This window comes from Anabrus simplex, chromosome 1, assembly GCF_040414725.1.
Source record: "Anabrus simplex isolate iqAnaSimp1 chromosome 1, ASM4041472v1, whole genome shotgun sequence".
NCBI lineage: Eukaryota > Metazoa > Arthropoda > Insecta > Orthoptera > Tettigoniidae > Anabrus > Anabrus simplex.
In genome coordinates this window covers 801,799,827-801,825,632 of record NC_090265.1, presented here as the reverse complement: position 1 = coordinate 801,825,632, position 25,806 = coordinate 801,799,827, and the positions used below count along the sequence as shown (strand labels likewise).

At 41.4% G+C, this 25,806-nt stretch overlaps 1 protein-coding gene across 1 annotated transcript in view; it reads right to left on the bottom strand.

The window, feature by feature from the left end:
- Positions 1 to 25,806, bottom strand: part of LOC136873678 (synaptotagmin-15-like) — a 451,745-nt gene that overhangs the window by 12,048 nt on the left and 413,891 nt on the right. Inside the window, exon 8 of the mRNA XM_067146793.2 lies at positions 13,497 to 13,704. Coding sequence (XP_067002894.2) covers positions 13,497 to 13,704 — 208 coding nt within the window. The remainder of the gene's footprint in view (positions 1 to 13,496; positions 13,705 to 25,806) is intronic.

The following is a 25,806-nucleotide window of genomic DNA, read 5'->3' as shown; positions in this document are numbered from 1 at the left end:
CGGATACATAATCGAGTACAAATACTCAAGAACATAGTCATGCGAAGTTCGGAATACCTCATGGTCTAAGAATAAGATCCATAACTTACGGGTGTGAAAATTTACATCGGAGTTGCCGTCTCTCCAACAGCCGAAAAATGCCTCGAGGTAGCAGGCAAAGAGTGCTGCGTTTTTAGGGCCAGTTAGAGAGGGGAGGTACAGGAGAAATCATGACACACGTACTAGAAATGCCGAGAACGTCCTCGATGACTCGATGACGTCATCCAGGGTAATCGGTTGACAGTAGTCCCGTAGCTGTGGCAGTGTGCGGATGTCAAACATCGGAAAATGACGAATGCGGCGAAGGTGCGTCGACAATGTTACAAATCGCATGTTCTGTATATTCATAATCACATTTCTATATATCGATACGATATCGATGATACCGTCGCGTAACGAAGCGAGAAAACACGTTACCCCAAAATAAGCAGATCTACTAAATAGGAGGACATATCGTTTTTTTTTAAATAATCCACCCGGTGCCTGGACAAAAAAAGGAGGACATGTGCGGATAAAAGAGACAGTCTGGTCACCATAACTATTTGCGGGTCTAAAATTTGATCTGCTGTCTTGGGGTCCTCTATGCCTATTGGGTAATACGACATTGCTGGTCATTCACAGAAGAAGCTTGAAGATGCATCAATGATGTGATCAATGGTTGTCGTACACGTCCAAAAATGCCGACAGTGGGATTCGAACGCACTATCTCCAAAATGCAAGCTGATAGCTATGTGGCGCCGACTTTAGTGGGGGACAAGGCCTTTTCTCCCCCCCCCCCAAATGATATTAGGGGGCAGAGTGCCCCCAAAAGTTCTCCTCGTAGATATTAAATCTCCTTATAACGTGGAGTTTGGTATTCGGAGGCTGCTCAGGAGTTAAATCTGGGAAAGTGGTAGATGGTTTTGTATCAAGAAATGAGATTAGAAAGCGGGCATTTCCTGCAGAGAACTACATTTCCCAATGGAGACTGTTCAGGTCGTACATCTGGTGGTAGAGCTTTTCACATTCCGTGTCATGAAATGCATATTATACAGTATTTCTTAAGAAAATGTATTTATGAAGCAAGTTCTATTTTTCCGTTTGCATGCGAATATTATTGAAAACTCCGTGCATAATTCTCGTTCAAAAATGTATTTGAGAAACCATCTCTATTATCGTTCTGTTTTCTTATATTCCAAGGGTACTCAAACAATATTAGAAAGTCATTTTCCTTCTTCCTGCTGTCATTAGCCTCTTGCCTTGTTGAGCTGGCCTTGGTGTATTATAAGGAACTCTGTATGCTACTGTTCGTTATATTTAAAGTGATCTCCGCTTACGCGTGGCAGCTCTGGTTGCGCCTGAGCGGTGTTTAATTTCCTCGTTAAAGAGCGGAGCAGACATCTCCTAGAGGCTAATATCCACCCTCTTGGTCGTGACAGCTCCTTCCGCCTTATGAGATACTGTAATAATTATATTGCGGCATGCCATAGTACTTCATTCTAAATTCTTCAAGTTATTGCTGCTGTTGGACAGAAAAGAAAACTTATATAGAATTGTATATAATTCTTAAAGGAAGAGAAAAGAAGCCACCGTGGCTTAGACGGTAGCGTGGCGGCCTCTTATCACTGGGTCCCATGGTTCAAATACCACTCACTCCATGTGAGATTTGTCCTGGGCAAAGTGGAGGCTGGACAGATTTTTCTTCGAGTACTGCGATTTTTCCTGTCATCTATCATTCCAGCAAAACTCTTCACTATCATTTCATTTCATCTCTCAGTCATTAATCATTGCCCAAGAGGAGTGCGACAGGCTTCGGCAGCCGGCATATTTCCTATCCTCGCCGCTAGATGGGGGCTTCATTCATTTCATTCCTGACAAGGCTGAAACTGGAAACAGGCTGTGGATTTTCATTTTCATTCAAAGGAAGTGAAAGAAATGTGGTGGAAAAAAGGAACGTTGTGTTTTACCATTCCTACGTTATGACGTAGTCTTTAAATCATTGCCATTAGTAAACTAAACAACAGCAAAACAATTGCATTTAATATTTCTCCATTCACAAAATAAACTATATTTTACTGTGAGCTTGCATCCGGGATATAGCGCGTTCGAATCCCACTGTCGGCAGGCCTGAAGGTGGTTTTCCGTGGTTTCCCACTTTCACACCAGGCAAATGCTGGGGTTGTACTTAAATTAATTTCACGGCCGCTTCCTTTCCGCTCCTATCCATTTCCTATCCCATCGTCGCTATAAGATCTATCTGTGTCGGTGCGTCATAAAGCCAATTGTAAAATAAGTTAATTAAAGATTGGCTATCGGACACGTTAGCAGAGAATTGTTTTAAGAGGGACGAGGCACTGAAATATGCATAAATAATGATTTTTAACATTAGTTGGATTACTACTGTATCGTGTTATTTTCACGCCAACCTCAAGATATAGGAGTAGTTCCTATCGTCGAAATATGAAAATGATCTCTATAACGCTATGATGTCCGAATACACCCGCAGTTTCACACCTATTAGAATAAAAACTTCAATTCGACACTCCAGGTAGTTTGAAGTCCGAGCAAGTTGGCTGTGCGGTTAGGGGTGCGGAGCTGTGAGCTTGCATTCGAGAGATAGTGGGTTCGAACACGACTGTCGGCTGCCCTGAGGATCGTTCTCCGTGTTTTCGCATTTTCACACCAGGCAAATTCTGGGGATGTACCGTAATTAGGGCCATGGCCACTTCCTTCCCACTCCTTGGCGTTTCCTATCCTATCGTCCCCACAAGACCATCTGTGTCGGTGCGACGTAAAGCAGCTTTGTAGTTTGAAGCGCGGCAGGGACCCTTTTGTGATTCCCCTTTAAGAATACTTTAAACAACGACTAGATGTCATCTTATAGAGGGAATGGTCTGTTTCTTGCTTCTGATTACACCACGCGGAGCTAATTCAGAGCCTCCCCCACATTTAATAACCTCTAATGTCCTGGATGAATGGGTTCATTAATCCATAATTTTCTTGTGGTATCAGTGGTTACGTTATTTTGGGTGAGGGGGAGAAGATCCCAAGAAAGGGGGGAAAGTATATTGACTGAGACCACAAGCTTCTTTCCAGACTGATCCATTAGGTACACAACGGAGTCTTCTAAGATATTGGAAACACTTCGAAGAATCACAAAGTGCTCTGTAACTCTGTTTGTCAATGATGTCCTCAGTTTTTCTCTTCACTTTTGGTAGTTTTTTCGTTTTTGTGCTGGGGGAGCTTTGACGTGTCTTTATTCGCAATTTCCGTTTTATAATAAGCAGAGTGAGCGTGGCATATCTGTCCCACCATTACTGTTACAGCAGCGACATAAAAGACCTTTCATGTAGCTACGTTCCAAGTACCCAGTTATTATCACCATTTACACCTATCACACAAAGTACATTGATTAGAGAGAAGGGGAGTCACTACGAATGGAAAAATGAAGGGTCCTCTTTACTTAAGTCGTAAACGATTTCCTTTAGCTTTCTATAAATGTAAAGAAGATCTGAATCAAAGACGAAGATAAGATTCTACACTAGCGGAAATAGGAAGTGTTGCACCATGAAAACCTTAAATGTAACGAAATGTGTTATATGTGATTCCTATGCTAAGTACGTGATCTGACTACAATTTCACTCTTACGCAAGCTTAATTACTGCAGTACTACAGCCGTTGGCACAAGCTAAAGTTTGTATGAAAAAGTGATGCTCCTTATGATAGTGCTGATGATTATAAAAAGATTACATTGTGATTCCCCAAAAATATCTTGGGGTTACTTTAGAACGCACACTTTCTTATAGAAAACATTGTATGAACACCCAAAGCAAAGTAGCTGTCAGGAATAATGGGGTAGGGAACCTGACTGGAACAACAAGGGGAGCACAGACGGACACAGTGAGAACCTCAGCACTAGCATTATGTTACTCGGCAGGAGAGTACGCTTGTCCAGTGTGGTACACATCTTGTCATACCAAGGAAGTAAACATAGCAATCAATAAAACGTGTCGCATCATCACAGGCTGTCTAAGATCTACAATACGAGAAATATTGTACTATATTGCTGGCATTGCACCTCCTTATATCCGACGTGAGGTAGCAGTCCGTAAGGAGAAGACCACATCATTAAAATTCCAAGCTCATCCACCAGCATCATCACGGTTAAGTTCACGCAAAATTTTCTTCAAGACCACACAGAGACTTGAAGGAACACAACAGCACGCAAGACTCACTTTGTGGCGAGCTAGGGTTGAGCATCTTGGACGATGGAAAACACCTTGTGAAGAATTACCAGCTGAACATACGGAGTACTAGACGACTTGGAGATCTCTAAATACTCTGCGCTCGGGTTTTCATGATGATGATGATGTTTGTTGTATAAATGGGCCTAACATCTAAGTCATCGGCCCCTAATAATGTGAAATGAGACGAAATGCAATGACAGTTTAAAAGTCCAAAATTCATCCACTGCCCAGAATTCAAAACGTGATGATGAAGAATAAATGGAGGAAAATGAATTTGAAACAATCAGTGGATCCGACCTGCAATGCCTCACCTTCCCAGAAACTATATTACTGACCAAGGAACTGCTTCCAATGCACAATCTTGGATTGATGATGCTTGTTGTCTAAGGGGGTTCAAAATCCAGGTTAACGGTCTCTCATAATAGTACTTATCACTGGTAAAGTAGAACCATGATATTTCTCAAGTCACGGTACTAATCACAAGTAGCGTAAACTCACGGTGTTCCACACATGATGGTACTACTCACAAGTATAGTACGTCGCACAGGTAACGCAGACCTATGGTGTTTCTCACATAATGACGCCATTCGTAGGCAACGGTAACCCATAGGTGTACTAATCACAGGGACTCATACTACCCCGTGGTGTTCCACAGATAGTGGGTACAAATCACAGGCAATTCAGACCAATGGTGTCGCTCATATAGTGCTACTAACCACAGGCAACGCCCAGACCCGTGATGTTTCTCACATAATGGTATAAAGCACAGGTAACGTAAGCCAGTGATGTTCCGCATATAGTGGTACTCATCACAGGTACTGCAAACCCACAGTGAATTGCTCTTTGCTGGTGGTGCTACTCGCAAGTAAAGGCGACCCATGGTGTTCCCCGCGTGATGATACTAATTACAAGTAGTTTCATGGTTCTCATTCAATCATCCCTTGGTTGCTCCTTTTAGTCGCCTCTTACGACAGGCAGTGGATACCGTGGGCGTATTCTTCGTCTGCGTCCCCTGCACACAGGGGGTCGCTCGGGTTTCACCAGGTGCAAGAGCAATCTACACAAGTGGGGATGTTCGGTGGGTTCTGTTTTGTGTGGCGGCCCTTCTGTGTCTTGCCACATGTACTGAGAAAGAGCTGCTTGAGGCAGTTGCTAATTTCTGTTGCACTTTTGGTGCACAATTTATTTTCTATAGACATGTTTTGTGGATCTTTAAATGTAACTCTGCTTCCGACAGGATATAAAACCCATTTATGCCCGGAACGTTTCATTTCAATTTTTTAAGTGAAAATCATTTTATTAAGGCATAATGTGATATATTTACTATATTTAGAGTAATTTTCGCAAATATAGTTTTTCTTCACGCAATACGGGAGTGGGTACAAAAATGCCCATTTGTCTCGAGTCCTATAAGAATACCACAAAAGGATATTTGGATTATAAATGTTGATAAAGATAAATTACATTTCTTTACAGTTAAATAACTATTTTATTTCACTACAGATACTATTTTACAACTATTTTGTTAAATCACCTATTTCAACTAACGTTTGAATATAGTCTCAAAGCTAACAAATCTGAATCTTTTCACTATGTTCGTTTAGAATATATGACACAAAAGTTTTCTTTGTGATATTCAGCAAAGCAATATCTGGTAAAGTGGAACTAGGCATCTCCCACAGGCCATTACCCTCTTCCCCTTGCGACAAGGGGCATATCTCATAGCTTGCCCCTTTATGATGGGATGACCTTCATGGGTCTCACGAGCAAGTTTGCTTATATTGTCAGAATATCACATTGGCTTTAGCGTCTTCGGAGGGGTGTCATACTTCTGGAGAATTGTCGCCCAAATCTTCACCTGAGCTACACCTCCGGGGGATCAATACAAAAATCACATGTTTGTAGGACTCATGTCTAATGGGCACTTTCATGCCCAATAAGATTTTTCATATCATAGAATCACACCAAGTGCATATGAACACAATCTAGTGACAATGACATCATTGAACATCTTGGTATGATCCTTCTCAGCTAAAAATTCAATTGTGAGATGATAGTGTATATGAAGCTTACCTCCTCTTTGGAGCTTGTGATGGCATTCAAAGCATCCGTCCTCCCTTGTGACTGTCAATAAGTGATCAAACGTACTATTTGATAGGCACACGTGCATGCATGCTCATTTTTGTGCTCATTTGTTGCTGACAATGCCCAGCCATATTCAAAACATCGTAGATTCCTCTAATAATTACATTTCCAAGAGGGCACAAATGGGTTACCCATTTGTCGACTGAAGCGTATAACAAGCCAAACCAAATTACGAGTATATCCATCTCTTTGATTTAGAGAAGGATCACCTAATTGGCATGAGGAACATCGGAGCATCATACAGTCTGATATTCCTGATAGTTGACCGTGAGGAAATGGACTCTGGAAAATACTTAACAAGAATATCAAGCAACAGATCCTTCCAGAGAGAATAAATATACTGTAGTGGAAATGGAAAGTATTTCACCATAAAGACCTTAACGTTATGTAACGAAATACGTAACAAGCCATGTATTTGTTGATGTAGAAATCTTGAAATGAAACTTCACAGCCTGTTTTCAGTCATTTTGACTGAGTCAGGGATGGAATGAATGAAGCCCCCATCTAGCGACGCCGCAACGCACAGATAGTCAGATATTGGTCATCCTGTGGGGTTGTCATGCGTCCACGACCTTGTCCAACACTCCTTGTGAACTGGATTGTCTCAATGTAGCGATTCCACAAGCGTTGAATAACTGACGGAGAGACATTGAGATCCACAGCAACTCGACGAAAGGTCCATCCTTCCTGGATCAAAGTGACGGTCCTTGCTACTTGAACCTCGATAAGATGCCCCATGGGATGTGCTGGTTGACGTACAACGTGCTCAAATGACCGCAGTAGTCTTTGTATCTCACAAAGACGCATGGACGCACCGCTATTAAATTTGTTTTGAGGATAGGAATTGTGCCGGCTGCCGAAGCCTATCGCAGTCCTCTGGGGCAATGATGAATGACTGACAGAAGAAATAAAATGATACTGGAGAGTGTTTTCCCTGTCATCTTTCACTCCAACAACACTTCGACATGTATTCTATTAGGTTTAGCTTAAAGAGCCCGCTTTATGACTAGGGGCGTTATCATGTTCGTATAAACAGTGGTCATTACTGAATAGATTTTCCATGGAAGGCAGCATGAAAGCATTCAAAATGTGTTGATATACTTTTGCATTCACAATAAAAATAATGGTGGCGTGTGGCCTCAGGAGATTTGATGCCGTATAGGCGACCTCTGAGGTTGGGGTCCTATCTAAGATGAATTCTAATGCTGAAGGCAACAGAAACACCAAGTCCCCGAGCCGTAAGAGCTAGCTAATGAAAGATAAAGTTCCCGATCCGACTGGGAATCGAACGCGGATCCTCGTGGACCAAAGGGCAGCATGGAGCCGGACGGGGCGATTTGCACTATAGTTATTCATGTGAATACTAAACAGAAAGGAAACTAATTTACTACTCTCTTTCGATAACTTTTCTTGTTTTCAGAAGTCGTCATTCAATTAGAAGTTTAGCCGTGATTTTGATATTTTAAAAAGCAATAAGAACTTATACACCTCTCACACTCTGCAAGAAACAGATAGGAGACAAAAAATAAGTTGCCAACAGCCTAACGAGCTATAGCAGACGGTGGGATAAGTACAGGTGTAAATATTTTAAAGTACCATCGGTAGATGCAGAGTGGGTCTCGGACCACAAGTGGACACGGCTGGTCCGTGGATCTGCGCCTTTGTATGCGGGGGACGGGAAAGGGCTGGACCTCACGGCTGGTGCCCATCGTCGGCTGTCCTGAGAATGGTTTTCCGTGGTTTTCCATTCTCCTGCACTAAGGCGAATGCCGGGACAGTTCCTAGCATAGGCCACGGCCACCTTCCCCGTGCATCTCATTCACCGTTACAAATCTTCCTGCCTGAGAGACGGCGTCACCGTGTAAGTGGCCCACCTCCTTCAAGGCAGAAATGAAAACATTTTGTAGTAGTTTTAAGTACCGCCCCGGAGTTCCCGAGTTCGATTTCCGGTCAGGTCATGGAGTTTTACATGGATCTGAGGGATAGTTCGGGGTCCAGTCAGCCTACGTGATTAGATTACAATTGAGTAGCTTATCCGACGGTGAGATGGCGGCGCCGGTCTAGAAAGCTAATAATAACAACCGGGAGGATTCGCCGTGCTGAAAACACGTCACCTCATTATCCGCAGCGGGCCTTCGAGCGGAGCAGTGGTCGCTTGGCAGGCCAAGGCCCATTAGCGCTTTTTAAAATTATTTATTTATACGTTTAAACTGACAAACTACAATGAGTAATTGAACAGTAACTATTACAGCCAGAAAAAATTCTTTTTTTTTTAGGTTCCAGACTAATTTTCAATATAGTAAGCACAGCCAATAGAGTCACTGTTCCTTTCTTTCACGTTCACACTGTAATACTGCAGCACTCAGTTTGTGAAACAGCGCTTGCACTTGATTTTAACATAGAGCAGCTAGTTTACTGGCATATTTCCCGAGGAACTTAATTTTCTTCGGACAGGTAAGAGCTTTCCTTATCCAGACACTCATATTCGAGAAGATAGCCTCTTCATTTCCAGGACTTTTAGGATGTAACACGCTGTAACAACCTGCCTAGTACCAGCACTACTGCACTGTTCAATTCAGATGGCCTCAAACTGAAGGTCGGACGGATTAACCAGTCAAATGCAATGTGGATGGCTGACTGATTTATAACGGTTTGTAATAGCCCCCACATTTTTTCCATACTTGCTGGATGATTTCACACTGAGCAAGTCTGTGATGTATGGTATCACTGCAGTTCCTACATAACGTGCACATATCGTTTTCTTTCATACAGATGCGGTGTAGCTTACTACGAGTATTTGTGGGTATTCTATCATGTGATCACTCTGTACCGGGTATCCCGAGGTGTTTCGGGAAGTGAGCGAAATCTGTCGGTGTACGTCTTCGTATTCCTGTGTAATATATTTGGACTTTTCGTATGTGTTGTTAGGCCATTGGCACGACACATTTGACACTCCTAGGTTGGTAACATAGTGCATTCAACTGCCTGATAACTGTACGTTAACGCTATCTATGCGCGTGCTGTGGAACTTGTGATGAGTTTGAACGCTTTTAGACAGATAGCGCTTGACTCTCTGCACTCACGCCTGTGTGCCGTGCGCTCGGCATTATGAAAACGACTGTCTGCTTGCTTGTCTGTTTTTTTGAACCGACTGGAGTTAGACGCTTAGTAATGTCTACGCTATCTTGCAAGATGGATTTCTTGGCCATGGGAATTTGATGAAGTGTGGTTGCATTCCGTTTTCAGGGATTAATTGTACATATAAAAATGTAGTTATATTTAATTTGTTGTAAAGGATGTAGTGTTTAAAGTAAAATTAATTTGGTCGTGTGACATAGTGTTTGCTCGGTGCACTGTTCACTTTTGGATTAGTTGATAATTGTGTTCTTCATTCAAGTAAGTACTACATCTTATTTATTTGTGGATATGTTTTTGCTAAATTTTGAAGGCACCTCGTAGTTGGAAGTATTTATTTTTCCGACGCGTAATTATGTCCGTTCTTTTCGTCATGGGCACTTGTATTTTGGAGCCGTAGTATGTGCATTGTGACGTCCGTTAAACCCTGTGTGTGTTTGAGTCTTTTCCATTTTATTTTTCATATTATTTATTTTATTTCTGCTAAATTTTTTGTGTGTTTGTCCTGACGTTCCCTTCATGATTGTGCTTTCATTTGAATTATTGCTGCCCGTTCTTGTAAATTCTGCCGGTAGGCGACGTGATGTTTTATTGTGGCATCTTGTTCTATTTATTTTCATTATTTTATTACGGGTTCGTTTCTCCTCTGTTAGGGAATATTTTGAATTGTGCGCCGAGCAAGCTCTGTTGACACTAATTTTCCCTAATAATAATAATTTTTATTACAGTGTAATTTAAGGTAGATAAGTATATTTTGGGCTATTTGGTGACAACAAATTTCTTTATTATTCATTTTACGAGTGGTGTTTCTGTAGTATGTAAGGACATTGTTAACGGAGGGCTTAATACGTTCATCATTCTTGCTTTGTTGAGTCCTCTTATCACCTCAAACTGTGTCTGTTGCCATTGTTGGTTATCTGTTCTTATCTTTGTCCGGTCGTTACGTCACCGTTGTATTATTGTTTGTATTATTATCTTATCGCATGGGAGTCTTCCTCTGAATGCCGTTGTGTTAGGACCTATTGTTATTGCTCTCTTACGAGTGTGTATTTGAGTATGTGATTACTAACATTTTGTATTACCTGACCGGTTCTCTCTTGAAGTGTACGGCATATGAACTATGACTTCTCTTTTCTTTCAGTTTGTGGTTTTATGTTGGTGATGCCAAATTTTACTATGTTATTCGGTTCTGTTTCTGGGATATGCTATGTGACTGATAGTTTTCGTAAGGGATGTCCTTGTGATTGATTCGTGCGACGCGGTTAGCATTTTTCATTTTCTGCTACGCGTTCGGTGTGGTGAACCCTCCCTTAAGAATGGTCCTTAGACAATTTATTTATTTTAAATGTAGATATCAGGTAAAATGATAAATTATAGGCTTATTTAAGGAGCTCCTTTATTAGTTAGGTCGCTAGGATTAGTATTTCATTCTAGAAAAATTCTATGTTTTTGTAGATTTTGTACTATTTACCTAAATTATTTATTAATTTATATTAAGAGATATTATACACTGACTGACAGAGCAAATGCAACACCAAGAAGGAGTGGTCAGAACTTTATGCCAATTGCAGGCTAGACTGACGTCACTGAGGTATGCTCATGATGTGAAATGCGCCACTGTGCTGCGCACGTAGCGAACGATAAATGGGACACGGCGTTGGCGAATGGCCCACTTCGTACCGTGATTTCTCAGCCGACAGTCATTGTAGAACATGTTGTCGTGTGCCACAGGACACGTGTATAGCTAAGAATGCCAGGCCGCCGTCAACGGAGGCATTTCCAGCAGACAAACGACTTTACGACGGGGTATGGTGATCGGGCTGAGAAGGGCAGGTTGGTCGCTTCGTCAAATCGCAGCCGATACCCATAGGGATGTGTCCACGGTGCAGCGCCTGTGGCGAAGATGGTTGGCGCAGGGACATGTAGCACGTGCGAGGGGTCCAGGCGCAGCCCGAGTGACGTCAGCACGCGAGGATCGGCGCATCCGCCGCCAAACGGTGGCAGCCCCGCACGCCACGTCAACCGCCATTCTTCAGCATGTGCAAGACACCCTGGCTGTTCCAATATCGACCAGAACAATTTCCCGTCGATTGGTTGAAGGAGGCCTGCACTCCCGGCGTCCGCTCAGAAGACTACCATTGACTCCACAGCATAGACGTGCACGCCTGGCATGGTGCCGGGCTAGAGCGACTTGGATGAGGGAATGGCGGAACGTCGTGTTCTCCGATGAGTCACGCTTCTGTTCTGTCAGTGATAGTCACCGCAGACGAGTGTGGCGTCGGCGTGGAGAAAGGTCAAATCCGGCAGTAACTGTGGAGCGCCCTACCGCTAGAAAACGCGGCATCATGGTTTGGGGCGCTATTGCGTATGATTCCACGTCACCTCTAGTGCGTATTCAAGGGACGTTAAATGCCCACCGCTACGTGCAGCATGTGCTGCGGCCGGTGGCACTCCCGTACCTTCAGGGGCTGCCCAGTGCTCTGTTTCAGCAGGATAATGCCCGCCCACACACTGCTCGCATCTCCCAACAGGCTCTACGAGGTGTACAGATGCTTCCGTGGCCAGCGTACTCTCCGGATCTCTCACCAATCGAACACGTGTGGGATCTCATTGGACGCCGTTTGCAAACTCTGCCCCAGCCTCGTACGGACGACCAACTGTGGCAAATGGTTGACAGAGAATGGAGAACCATCCCTCAGGACACCATCCGCACTCTTATTGACTCTGTACCTCGACGTGTTTCTGCGTGCATCGCCGCTCGCGGTGGTCCTACATCCTACTGAGTCGATGCCGTGCGCATTGTGTAACCTGCATATCGGTTTGAAATAAACATCAATTATTCGTCCGTGCCGTCTCTGTTTTTTCCCCAACTTTCATCCCTTTCGAACCACTCCTTCTTGGTGTTGCATTTGCTCTGTCAGTCAGTGTATTTATTGTTAAAGATCTCACCTTAGTATTTATAAATTATTTATTCTTATTTACAAAGCACTAAATTTAACCTAAATTATCTTCAAAAGAAAAGAATTGTAGAGATGACTTAGCCCTATGTATTTATTTTCATTCACTTGAAATTTAAGCTATTTTTTCCTAACTAAACAAAATTAATTTATTTCATCCAGTTATTTTCTGCTAAATATGTAACAGTTTGTAGTAATTTTTGAATTAATTATAGTATAGCTTTTTGAAAAGTGTGTACAAAGTTTTCTTGTAGACGCTTGTTCTGGTTCCCCTTGTTGATCCCAACCTTTGCTTCTTGGGAAATGGGTCCCTGGTGCTAAATATTCACTCTTCCGCATTTATTTTAATTTATTTTTCTGTTTTGGTTGCATTTTGATTTTGTTGCTTCCTTGTTGTGATACGCTTACCCCATGGTGTCACTAGCCGGACACCATTTTGATATCACTTGTGGAGGGGGCGTGTCAGCGATTCGATGGATTCCTCCAAATACGGAATCTGTTGACAATCAGTGACGTCTTCACGATGTTAGCGGCTTGATATTGTTGTCGGAGGCGCTTTAGTGCCATGAGGGTTCGTCTTTGGTTTGGTGGATGTTCAAAAGCGCCAAATACAGTAAGTTTTCACAATCAGTGAGTACAAGACGTAATGTGGTCCGACTCGTTGGCTGAATGGTCAGCGTAGTGGCCTTCGGTTCAGTGGGTCCCGAGTTCGATTCCCGGCCGGGTCGGGGATTTTAACCTTCATTGGTTAATTCCAATGGCCTGGGGGCTGGGTGTTTGTGCTGTCCCCAACATCCCTGCAACTTACACACCAAACATTACACTATCCTTCACCACAATAACACGCAGTTACCTACACATGGCAGATGCAGCCCACCCTCATCGGAGGGTCTGCCTTACAAGGGCTGCATTCGGCTAGAAATCGCCACACGAATTTATTATTATTAGACGTAAAGTAAGAAGGATTGAAGTCCAATAACGAACAAGAACTCACCTCGTCCGTATCCCGGCATAGGCTGTAGCACCTGAAATCCGACGCTAGTGACGTCAATATGTGCAGCCGGGACGCGGAAGTTGAAGCACTCGGAGTAGTTGGGAGCGTCCGTTGCTCGTACTGTTGAGGTACGCTTCATCTTCACTTGACGATACTGCTGGTTGAGAGTCACTCGTACATAGGAGTCCCGTCGTCCTTCCTCACGGAACTGAAACAGACACAAAAAAGTTGAATTCACTTGACGGTACCGTTATTTAGGATCAGACGGAACAGAAGTTCCAGAATGCAGTTGTTCGTCAGTGTAGTGGTCTTCGAGACGTTCTTCAAGGAACTCAAGTAGATAAATGAACATCAATTAGTTTTACTTACAGGGTGCCACCTTTTTAAACATTATACTCATTTGATTTCTTCACACAATGAGCCTATGGTCTCCATCTTAAGATCCTGCTGTGTGTTAATAATAATAATAATAATAATAATAATAATAATAATAATAATAATAATAATAATAATAATAATAATAATAATAATAATAATAATAATAATAATAGTCGTCAAATCAGAAGCCCCTTATGCATCAGACACCCTGATAATTGGTGGCAGATCACAAATATAATACATCGAAAAACAAGAGAGGAAAATTCTCAGGAAAATTCTAGGACCTAAATGCCAAAATGGTATTTGGTTGAAAAGGAAATCACAGGGCATCTATCAAGTAACAGAAAAATTCACAGACACCATTAGAAAAATAAGATTACAATTCTATGGTCACCAGATCAGGATGGATAACAATAGGCTATGAAAGAAAATACTAAATCTCTCAGTATCTCTAAAAAATCACAACTGGCTTAGGAAATTAACAAAGATCTTCAGGAAATTGGTATAAATGAAGAAATCTTGAGAGACAGAAAAAAATTAGAAATCTCATAAACAAACACAAATTTGCTGATCAACCTAAAAGACAAGCTACAGGATGGACAGAAGAACGCAAAAAGGAACACAGCGAAAGGATGAAGAGATTTTGGGAAGACAAGAAGAAACGTTGTGCTAAATAAGTTCACATGCGCTCCTTAGTTGTGCATAACGAATCAAAAAAAATGTTTTTAGCCTTACGTCCCATTTACTATTTTTAACTGTTTTCGAAGACGGCAAAGTGTCGGAATTTAGTTATTTTACTTGTCAGTAAATCTATGGGCACGAGGCTGACGTATTTGAGCATCTTCAAATACCACCGAACTGAGCCAGGATCGAATCTGCCCCACTGTGTGGTGTATGTGTGTGTGTGGGGGGGGGGGGTGTGGGTAGAATGACATTCTCGGTATCCGCTGCCTGTTGTAAGAGACGATTAAAAGGGGCCCAGGGTCTCTTAAGTTAGGAGCGTGGGTCGGCGACCACTTGGTTTTTAGCCGAGTCCTGGCCTTGCTTCCACTTATTTGTGCCAGGTTACTCACTTTCATCTAATCGATCTCCCTTGGTCGACTCTTTTCCTTTTCCGACTCCAACGGTATAAGGACTGCGAGGCCTAGGGAGTCTTCATTTTCACGCCCTTCGTAGTCCTTGCCGCTCTTTGGCCGATACCTTTTTTTTGCTAGTTGCTTTACGTCGCAGCGACATAGATAGGTCTTATGGTGACGATGTGACAGGAAAGAGCTAAGAGCGGGAAGGAAGCGTCCGTGGCCTTAATTAAGGTACAACCCCAGCATTTGCTTGGTGTGAAAATGGGAAACCACGGGAAACCATCTTCAGGGCTGCCGACAGTGGGGTTCGAACCACTATCTCCTGAATACTGGATACTGGCCGCACTTAAGCGACTGCAGCTATCGTGCTCGGTATACCGTTATTTATCCATTTTGCCACTCTAATTAATGCCAATAGAGGATGGTTGCCCAGTTATACTTCCTCTTAATCATGATCACCCAAACCCAAACCCAAACCCAAACCCAAACCCAAACCCAAACCCCATGGCGCAAAAGCCACGAAAAGCCATACCCTACCAAGCGACTGCTGCTCAGCCCGAAGGCCTGCATATTATGAGGTGTCGTGTGGTCAGCACAACCAATCCTCTCGGTCGTTATTCTTGGCTTCCTAGACTGGATCACCACCAGCACTCATCATAATCGAAATACGTCTATAGAAACGAAGTTTTATTGGCAAATCCAGATATTGCCTCCAGAATAATATATGCCATATTGATGTATTTTGCACGTAAAATAAATATTAAAGGTCAAATGGAAGGGGAAATTGAAGAACAAAATCTACGAAAAACTGAAATGATATATTCCGTGTTCGATATTTTACATGACACGTACATATAGAGTGGTCCCCTAAACCCTCATAATTTTCCCATTTAACAATCGCTTTCCTTAAGGTCGACATAGCGTTGCTTGCGCTCTATTTAGCAGCTTACCATTCAACGGATAACAGGCTATATGTAACATGCACGACGAGAGGTAAAGATAATTCGACAAACATGATATTATAGCATGCCGTTATAATCGATAATTAGAGCCAGGTTATCTATTATGATAGAATGTTAAAGTAACACTTGAGCCACGAATGAAATTTACGAAACAGATATTACATTGTGAGGTGGAGGGACATACATTTTACGTATGTCTTCTAGGAGTGTGGTAAGTTTTGCTGAAGTGGCAAGATGACGGTCACCGGTCAGGCTCGACAGCTCGAATCCAGGTGTAGGCAGATATTTTTCTAAATGTTCACAGCTTTCTAGTACAAATGTGGGGCACAGCGTGCCCTGTTGGAACGATAACAACACAGTGACGGGTGGTACGTAAGCTGGGCAAGCAAACCACGGTTCACAGCCTAATCGGTATCTGTTCATAGTGTTTCCGTATACTTCCTGTTATAACACAAGTGTTATTCGCATCTGCGATCGTTTTAAGAGTTCATTCGAGTTTCAAATTAAATTAACATTGGTGTTAACGGTTCCCGTTGTCTTATAGAGTGTAAACCCACACATCTCGTTGTATAAGTCATGCATAGAAAGAAGATCCGATGTATGTGGTACATCTGTGTACTACGGGTTGCATATTCCTAAATTGTAAGGGGTTGGTAGACTACTCTGCGTATATGTAAACATTTCGTTATGAAATCTTATGCCTCTTTGAATGAATTAAGTTCCTCCAAAATTCTGTATATCCAGTGAGTACTTTATTAATTTTAATATCTTACATCACATACGGTACCAGGTCTATTGTAACAAATGTCTTTGAAGAATGCCACTATTTTCGTTCTTCCCTTTGCCTAGTCTGATAGAGACAAATTCCGTAAGGGATAGCTGCCTTAGAAGGAGGAGGACCGTACGGTAACAGCATTTAGGGAATAATAAATGTACTGTAATGCCATTCAGCTTTTCACAGAATTTGAAGGATAAAACGTGCTTATATATTTTTAATTCTTAAATTCTCCTGCTGTACAGCTATCCCCCACGAAGAATACTTTATTTTGCTTTGCATATATGTCAAGACAAGACAAAGACAAAGTCACCTACGTACAGGCCATGAAGGCCCCTGGAGGAGTGGAAGGTAAAGGCTTCCACCATTGTTAACCGCGGCACGTGATGGGGTAGAGTGGTTAGCTCTACACCCGGCCGCTTTTGCCCCCAGGAATTAACCTGGTACTCATTTTTCGTGTAGGCTGAGTGAACCTCAGGGCCATATGCACCCCCGGAAGCGGAAATCTCATTTCTTAAATTTTACGACTTCCTGACGGGGATACAAACCTACGTCCTTCCGGATGAACCGAGCACGCCTTTACCGCCTCGGCCAGGCAGCCCCTTTGCATATATGTAGGCCTATAAATGGTGATTTAATGTTGACAGTGGTGCTCAGTTCACAAGAAAGGTCGTGGGTTCAGTTCCCAACAGGAAGTTGAACAATTTAATAAACGAAATTTCCACGTCCAGAGGTGCACATGCCCTGAGGTTCACTCAGCCTACACCAAAATGAGTACCACGTTAATTCTTGGTAGCAAAGGTGGGCGGACGTAGAGCTACTACTCTACCCCATCACGTGCCGAGGTTAGTGATAGTGGAAACCTTTACCTTCCACCCTTCGAAGGACTTTCATGGCCTTTAAGGAAATTACTTTGCTTTAATATTGACAGCGAATTACGTGAAACATCTAAACAAATATAGTTTTAAAACGAAATAGGGAGCTATCAATTCTTTCAGGTTTTTTGAAAAGTTCTGCGATACTATTCCTGACCCTATGTCACCTATTATTTTTCAATAGTTCCTTTTTCGGACGGTAACCAAGAACATGAGGGTAATTACCTTCGTTAATTTTTCTCGCATGACTGATTTTTAGACATAGGCCCATGTATCGAGTTTTTCTTCGTTTTACAATTTAGTTTACGTCGCACCGACACAGATAGATCTCATGGTGACGATGGGATAGGGAAGGGCTAGGATTGGGAAGGAATAGACCGTGATCTTGATTAAGGTACATCCTCGTGCGAAAATAGGAAACCACGGAAAATCATTTTCAGGGTTGCCGACAGTGGGCATCTATCGTGTTGATCCGTTATTTACAGTATATCTTTTAATGCGCTCTACACACAGATGTTGTTCGTAAACCACAATTTGTTCTGAGAATTTCCATATGTCTTGCAATATTAAGTTGATCTCAACTTAGAACGTATTACGTTAGTTTGTTTGCAAGTAGTTTTGATTTATCTTACTAGAACATACCAACGTTATCTCTGTACAGGCTATTAAGGCCCCACAAGGAACAGACGATAAAGTTTTCTACAAGTCCTCATCTCGGCGCCGTTAGGATAGGGTGTCCAGGAACGTTGGCCCGAGGAATCAAGCCGGTACTCATTTCTCGTGCAAGCTGAGTGAAGGTCCTCTCTTGAAATGGAAGTCTCGTTTCTACATTTTTCAACTTCCCGGGGGGTAATCGAACTCACGTCGTTTCGGGTGAATCAAGGACGTATATTTGCCACCTCGGCTGAACAGCCTCCTTTCTCCTACAACAGGGCTATTCCCTCTAGTGGAAAGAAACTTAGGAATAATAATAATAATAATAATAATAATAATAATAATAATAATAATAATAATAATAATAATAATAATAATAATAATAATAATGATAGTTTGGACATAGAGGTACCGGAATTTTGTCCAGCAAAAGTTCTTTTACATCCCAATAAACCTATAGACGCACCAGCACAAAAACACGCAATAGTGATTGTATCCCTCCATATATGGTTGGCGTAGGGTAGGACATCCGGCCGTAAAATAGTGCCAAATATACATGTGTGACACAGCTCGCACTTGTGACACTACAGGTGTGGGATAAGCGCTATAATAATAATAATAATAATAATAATAATAATAATAATAATAATAATAATAATAATAATAATAATAATAATAATAATAATAATAATAAAACATTCCACCATTTCCAGACGATATTGCCATACTTTCATAAAACCTGAGAAATGCAGCAATACAAGTAAATATCTTGGAAGAAATAGCCAACAGAACATGTTTAAGAATATCTGTAGAAAAAACAAAATTTATGACAAATATAAAATATGGTTCATGTTTGTGGGTTACTGTAGTCACGTCCTAGTTCGTGAACCATGGGCAACGGCTGAATGGCCTAGTAAGTGGTCCTGAGAGTCGGGATACCAGTTGCTATGGAATGGGAGTGGGCATCTCGGACATATTCTGAGTCGTGGCCTTCCTTGTGCTCAGGTGGCTAGGACTATACAATTCACCGGTGGTCCATAACCCGTTAGAGGAGAGATCCTCACATGGACTATGTGCAAGTAGGGCAGCATCCTGCTTCATGAATTTACCGAGCTCAGAACACTTTAAGCAAGCCTCGGACCTATGGGAGTAATGGAGTCCCACTCCCATTTGACAGGCGAGGGACTCCTTGGAAACAACTTGGCGAACGAAATGGAATTCGATGGGGAGCTATCAATATTAATGGGGCTTATGGAAGAAAGAAGGTAGAACTGGCTGAGTCAGCAAAGAGGATGCATCTGGATGTGCTAGGAGTAAGTGATATTCGGGTAAGTGGAGATAAGGAGGAAGAGATAGGAGATTGTAAGGTGTACTTGACGGGTGTTAGAAAGGGAATATATTATCCGGAATACCATTGCACGCAACATTGTTTCTGTTAGGCACGTAAATGAGCGAATGATGTGGTTAGATTTGTCAGTGGGAGGAATTAAGACAATAATTGTGTCCGTGTATTCACCATGTGAGAGTGCAGATGAGGATGAAGTTGACAAGTTTTATGAAGCATTGAGTGACATCATGGTCAGGGTCAACAGCAAGGATAGAATAGTGCTAATGGGCGATTTCAATGCGAGAGATGGGAATAGAACTGAAGGATACGAAAGGGTGATTGGTAAATGTGGGGAAGATATGGAAGCTAATGGGAATGGGAAGCGTTTGCTGGACTTCTGTGCTAGTATGGGTTTAGCTGTTACGAATACATTCTTCAAGCATAAGGCTATTCACCGCTACACATGGGAGGCTAGGGGTACCAAATCCATAACAGACTGTATCTTAACAGACTTTGAATTCAGGAAATCTGTTAGGAATGTAAGAGTTTTTCGGGGATTTTTCGATGATACAGACCACTATCTGATCTGAAGTGAACTAAGTATCTCTAGGCCTAGGGTAGAGAAAGTGAAGTCTGTCTGCAAACGAATAAGGGTAGAAAATCTCCAAGACGAGGAAATTAGACAGAAGTTCATGGATATGATTAGTGAGAAGTTTCGAACAGTAGACAATAAGCAGGTTCAGGATATAGAAAGTGAATGGGTGGCATACAGGGATGCTGTAATAGAAACAGCAAGGGAATGCCTAGGAACAACTGTGTGTAAAGATGGGAAAAGGCGAACATCTTGGTGGAATGATGAAGTGAGAGCAGCCTGTAAACGTAAAAGGAAGGCTTATCAGAAATGGCTCCAAACAAGGGCCGAGACAGACAGGGATTTGTACGTAGATGAAAGAAACAGAGCGAAACAAATAGTTGTTGAATCCAAAAAGAAGTCATGGGAAGATTTTAGTAATAACCTGGAAAGGCTAGGTCAAGCAGCAGGGAAACCTTTCTGGACAGTAATAAAAAATCTTAGGAAGGGTGGGAAAAAGGAAATGAACAGTGTTTTGAGTAATTCAGGTGAACTCATAATAGACCCCAGGGAATCACTGGAGAGGTGGAGGGAATATTTTGAACATCTTCTCAATGTAAAAGGAAATCATCATCTCATTGATTAGTATACCAGGCAAAGTATTCACTGGCATCTTGGAAGGGAGGGTGCGATCAGTTGTTGAGAGGAAGTTGGATGAAAATCAGTGTGGTTTCAGACCACAGAGAGGCTGTCAGGATCAGATTTTCAGTATGCGCCAGGTAATTGAAAAATGCTACGAGAGGAATAGGCAGTTGTGTTTATGTTTCGTAGATCTAGAGAAAGCATATGACAGGGTACCGAGGGAAAAGATGTTCGCCATACTGCGGGACTATGGAATTAAAGGTAGATTATTAAAATCAATCAAAGGCATTTATGTTGACAATTGGGCTTCAGTGAGAATTGATGGTAGAATGAGTTCTTGGTTCAGGGTACTTACAGGAGTTAGACAAGCCTGTAATCTTTCACCTTTGCTGTTCATAGTTTACATGGATCATCTGCTGAAAGGTATAAAACGGCAGGGAGGGATTCAGTTAGGTGGAAATGTAGTAAGCAGTTTGGCCTATGCTGACGACTTGGTCTTAATGGCAGACTGTGCCGAAAGCCTGCAGTCTAATATCTTGGAACTTGAAAATAGGTGCAATGAGTATGGTATGAAAATTAGCCTCTCGAAGACTAAATTGATGTCAGTAGGTAAGAAATTCAACAGAATTGAATGTCAGATTGGTGATACAAAGCTAGAACAGGTCGATAATTTCAAGTATTTAGGTTGTGTGTTCTCCCAGGATGGTAATATAGTAAGTGAGATTGAATTTAGGTGTAGTAAAGCTAATGCAGTGAGCTCGCAGTTGCGATCAGCAGTATTCTGTAAGAAGGAAGTCAGCTCCCAGACGAAACTATCTTTACATCGGTCTGTTTTCAGACCAACTTTGCTTTACGGGAGCGAAAGCTGGGTGGACTCAGGATATCTTATTCATAAGTTAGAAGTAACAGACATGAAAGTAGTGATATTGATTGCTGGTACAAACAGGTGGGAACAATGGCAGGAGGGTACTCGGAATGAGGAGATAAAGGCTAATTTAGGAATGAACTCGGTGGATGAAGCTGTACGCATAAACCGGCTTCGGTGGTGGGGTCATGTGAGGCGAATGGAGGAGGATAGGTTACCTAGGAGAATAATGAACTCTGCTATAGAGGGTAAGAGAAGTAGAGGTAGACCAAGACGACGATGGTTAGACTCGGTTTCTAACGATTTAAAGATAAGAGGTATAGAACTAAATGAGGCCACAACACTAGTTGCAAATCGAGGATTGTGGCGACGTTTAGTAAATTCTCAGAGGCTTGCAGACTGAACGCTGAAAGGCATAACAGTCTATAATGATAATATATGTATGTATGTATAAAAAGGGCTTCAGATTTTCTAATAACAGAAATTGGTTGAATAAGGAAGGTAAAGAAATTGAAATATTTGGTAGAAACCATTCAAGAAAATGTTTTTGAAAAATCCCCTGGTGAAGAAAAGATACAGAAGATGGAAAGAGCATACGGTATACCTAAGAATATCTACAACAAAAAGTGTTTATTTAGAAATCTCAAAATACAACGTTACAACACAGTAGTCAAACCGGAATGCCTATACGCGAGTGAATGTCTAGTACTGAATTGCAAGCTAAACAATTAGAACTACTGGAAAGAAAAATTATACGAAAAATACTCGGTCCGTTAAGAACTACAGAACTCTGGAAATCAAGAAGTAATGATGAGATATATCGGAACATAGGAAACATAACAGATACAGTGCGGAAGAGGCGACTGATAGTTTTGGTCATTTATACAGAATGGATGATAACAGATTAACCAAGCAGATCTTCAAATATCTTGGGAACAAGAGGTCAAACTACTGACGATATGCTGTAAGTGAATAAATTAAATAAGTAACAATATCATCTATATATTAAGAGTTCTACTGGACGGATTTGCTTCATTTTTGTTTTACTCTCTCCGGAATTAGCTGTCAGTGAATCATGAGACATTGATATGTCTCTAAGTTCAGCCAACTTTGAGTAATCATACAATTAAATCGTTAAATGATCACTCTAGTAATTGCAGATGAAGGCTTACCCTAACTTGCAATACATTCTGTACTTAGCAGGTTGCTAAGCGATTAACACTGTCGTTAATATTCTGATATATGTAATTTTCATACTTAGTGATGTCATTTGCATGCAGTTATGTTTTATTAATACCCGACAAACCAGAGAGTATACACTTCCTCTAGATACTATTTGATTTTATAACCTTTCCCAGATTCCAAATACATTCAGCAGATGTCAGAGCGTTCCTATTAACTTACATGCTGCTAAGAGAAAATAAGTTTACGTTCAAGCAGACCCCATCATTATCAGGGAACACCTATCCAAGGGCAACCTAGCTACGCTAGAAAGAGTGAAGGCCATATATCTTAAGGAAGTTCAGTGCCTGGCAAAGAACGCTCCTTCGAGACCATCCTATGATCTTAAAAAACAACCGTTATATATAGAAGAAATGGCATTGCCTCCTACGACACAATACCAAGCTTTAAGTCAATAACTGCAGGAAAAAAGCGAATATGTGGATAGATTTTTACCAAGCAGATGGTATGATGAGGACAGAATGGATGAATTCTGTCAAGGAACTGCGGCATACCATAACGCGCTTCTTATTGAATGTTCATGAAAACATCGAAAAAGGCAGGCAAACAATATGACTACGATAGACATATCAAGACGAGTTACCTATTTATAACGAATGCTGCGTAGCAGCACGGCTCCTCTAGTTTTATATTAAAATATACAGGGTATAACGAAAGAATAAGCAGAACTTCAGCCATGAATTCCTCATATGTAGAAAATTGAAAATGTTTTTATAAACATGGGTCCGGATTTCTTGGTTGCTGCATTATTTCAGATTACAAGAAAGATCAGTGTGTTCTCCAGATGATTTGTTCACTGAAAATAAAAACGCGACACATGTGTTACATGTTTTTGTAATGTGTAATATAGTTTATATTCGACTCCTGTGAATGATGTTGAAAGTCTCCGGCTGAGAATTCAAAGAATTTGTAGCATTTCGGTATGTCGATGAGATGCCGAAATGGGAGGTGGACATTTTTGAACATTTCCTGCAAGCAAACGCACACATATTGCATCATTACTAGGAAACGCATTATTAGGTAATATCAAAGTGGGAAACATGTACTTAAAATGTAGTAAATGTCATGTAATATGTAATTAAATATGTAATGTTCATAAAATATGTGATATTATTAAAATGTGTTAATAGCGTCCGGCTCCATGGCTAAATGGTTAGTGTGCTGGCCTTTGGTTGCAGCGTACCGGGTTCGATTCCCAGCAGGGTCATGAATTTTAATCATCATTGGTTAAATTCGCTGGCACTGTGGCTTGGTGTAAGTGTCGTCTTCATCATGATTTCGTCCTCATCACGAAGTGAAGGTCGCCTACGGGTGTCAAAACAAAAGACCTGCGCCTGGCGAACTAAACATGTCCTCGGACACTCCCACCACTGAAAGCCTTTTGCCATTTCATTCTTTTTTATGTGTAATGGCATTAATGCACTAAATTCACAAAGATGTTTGTGTATTCCTTTTATTATAACCAATGGTTCAATTAATTTAAATACCTCCATATATTACGACCAAATCACCACTGTTGCGTTGAATAATTTATATGGTCTACTGGTTTCTAATTTGACAGTATTAATTAATTAAATTAAAGGCGTAATCAAAATACTTGAAATGTTTTAAGATAATGTTATTCACTGTAAATCGAGGCATATATTACATATTGTATTGTCATAACTAAGTTTTCTGTCGCCTTCATGCGCTGAACATGAAATAAATAAATGTTACTAATTAATGTTAATTTGGAATCAGTATTTAAACCTGTATTACGTACCACAAATAGTACGATAACCATTTTATCGTGATGCGCAGTGTGTCACCAATTACTTCTCCATGTTTTCCAATGCAATATTATGGCGCTGAATGGAAAAAATTCACGTTTAGTCTGAGAAGGACCGTTCAACATCACGAGAAGTCACCGGTACATTTAAAAAAAAATAAAACATCTGGGTGAAATAATATTCTGGGCGCTCGTCTTGTTCTCCTAGATTGATATTGCAAAAGATAGAGAGTTTGAACACCACACTGTCGGCAGCCCTGAAAATGGCTTCCGTGGTTTCCCATTTTCACACCAGGCAAATACTGGGGCTGTACCTTAATTAAGGCCACAGCCGCTTCCTTCCCACTCCCAGGCCTTTCCTATACCATCGTCGCCATAAAACCTATCTGTGTCCGTGCGATGTAAAGCAAATTGTAAAAAAAGAAGAGAGAGAGTTTGAATTACCTAGATTTTGTTTCAAGACTGCATGGAGTTTGTTAGAAACTCTGACCAATGAATTGTACCTAGCCATCCCCGATTCTGACAAATGATTGGTGCTGTTGTATGCAGTTGGAGCACTTGGCCCTACTGTATTTCACAAACAAAGGCTTAGAAATCCGAATTTTAAAGGAAATGTAAGTCAACATAAGAAATTGAAATATATTATATATGAGGTGAAATTCGCCAATTATTTTACTCTAGTCTGAAAATTGAACGAGCTGACACAATTTAAAAAGTAATTAGTTACATAAGTAAGAAAAATATATTATATATATATATATTATTCACATAATATGTAAAAATATTACTGAGAATATGCAGAATGAAACACAGGTATACCCATATTAGAAACACAATTCGCCGACATTTTCCATTTTCAGTTGTTTACAAGTAAAGGAATGGAATACGTAAGTACATAAACATTAATGAACCAAGTTCTACAACCAAACATTCCCCTGTGTAGTTGCAACCCACAACGCAACAACCAAACATGCCCCTGTGTACTTGAAACCCACAACGCAACAACCAAACATGCCCCTGTGTACTTGTAACCCACCATGCAACAACCAAACATACACCTAGTGTACTTGCAACCCACAACGAAGCAACCAAACATATGCCTGTGTACTAGCAACCCACAACTCGACATCTAAACATACCCATGGGTACTTGGAACCCACAACACACCGGGC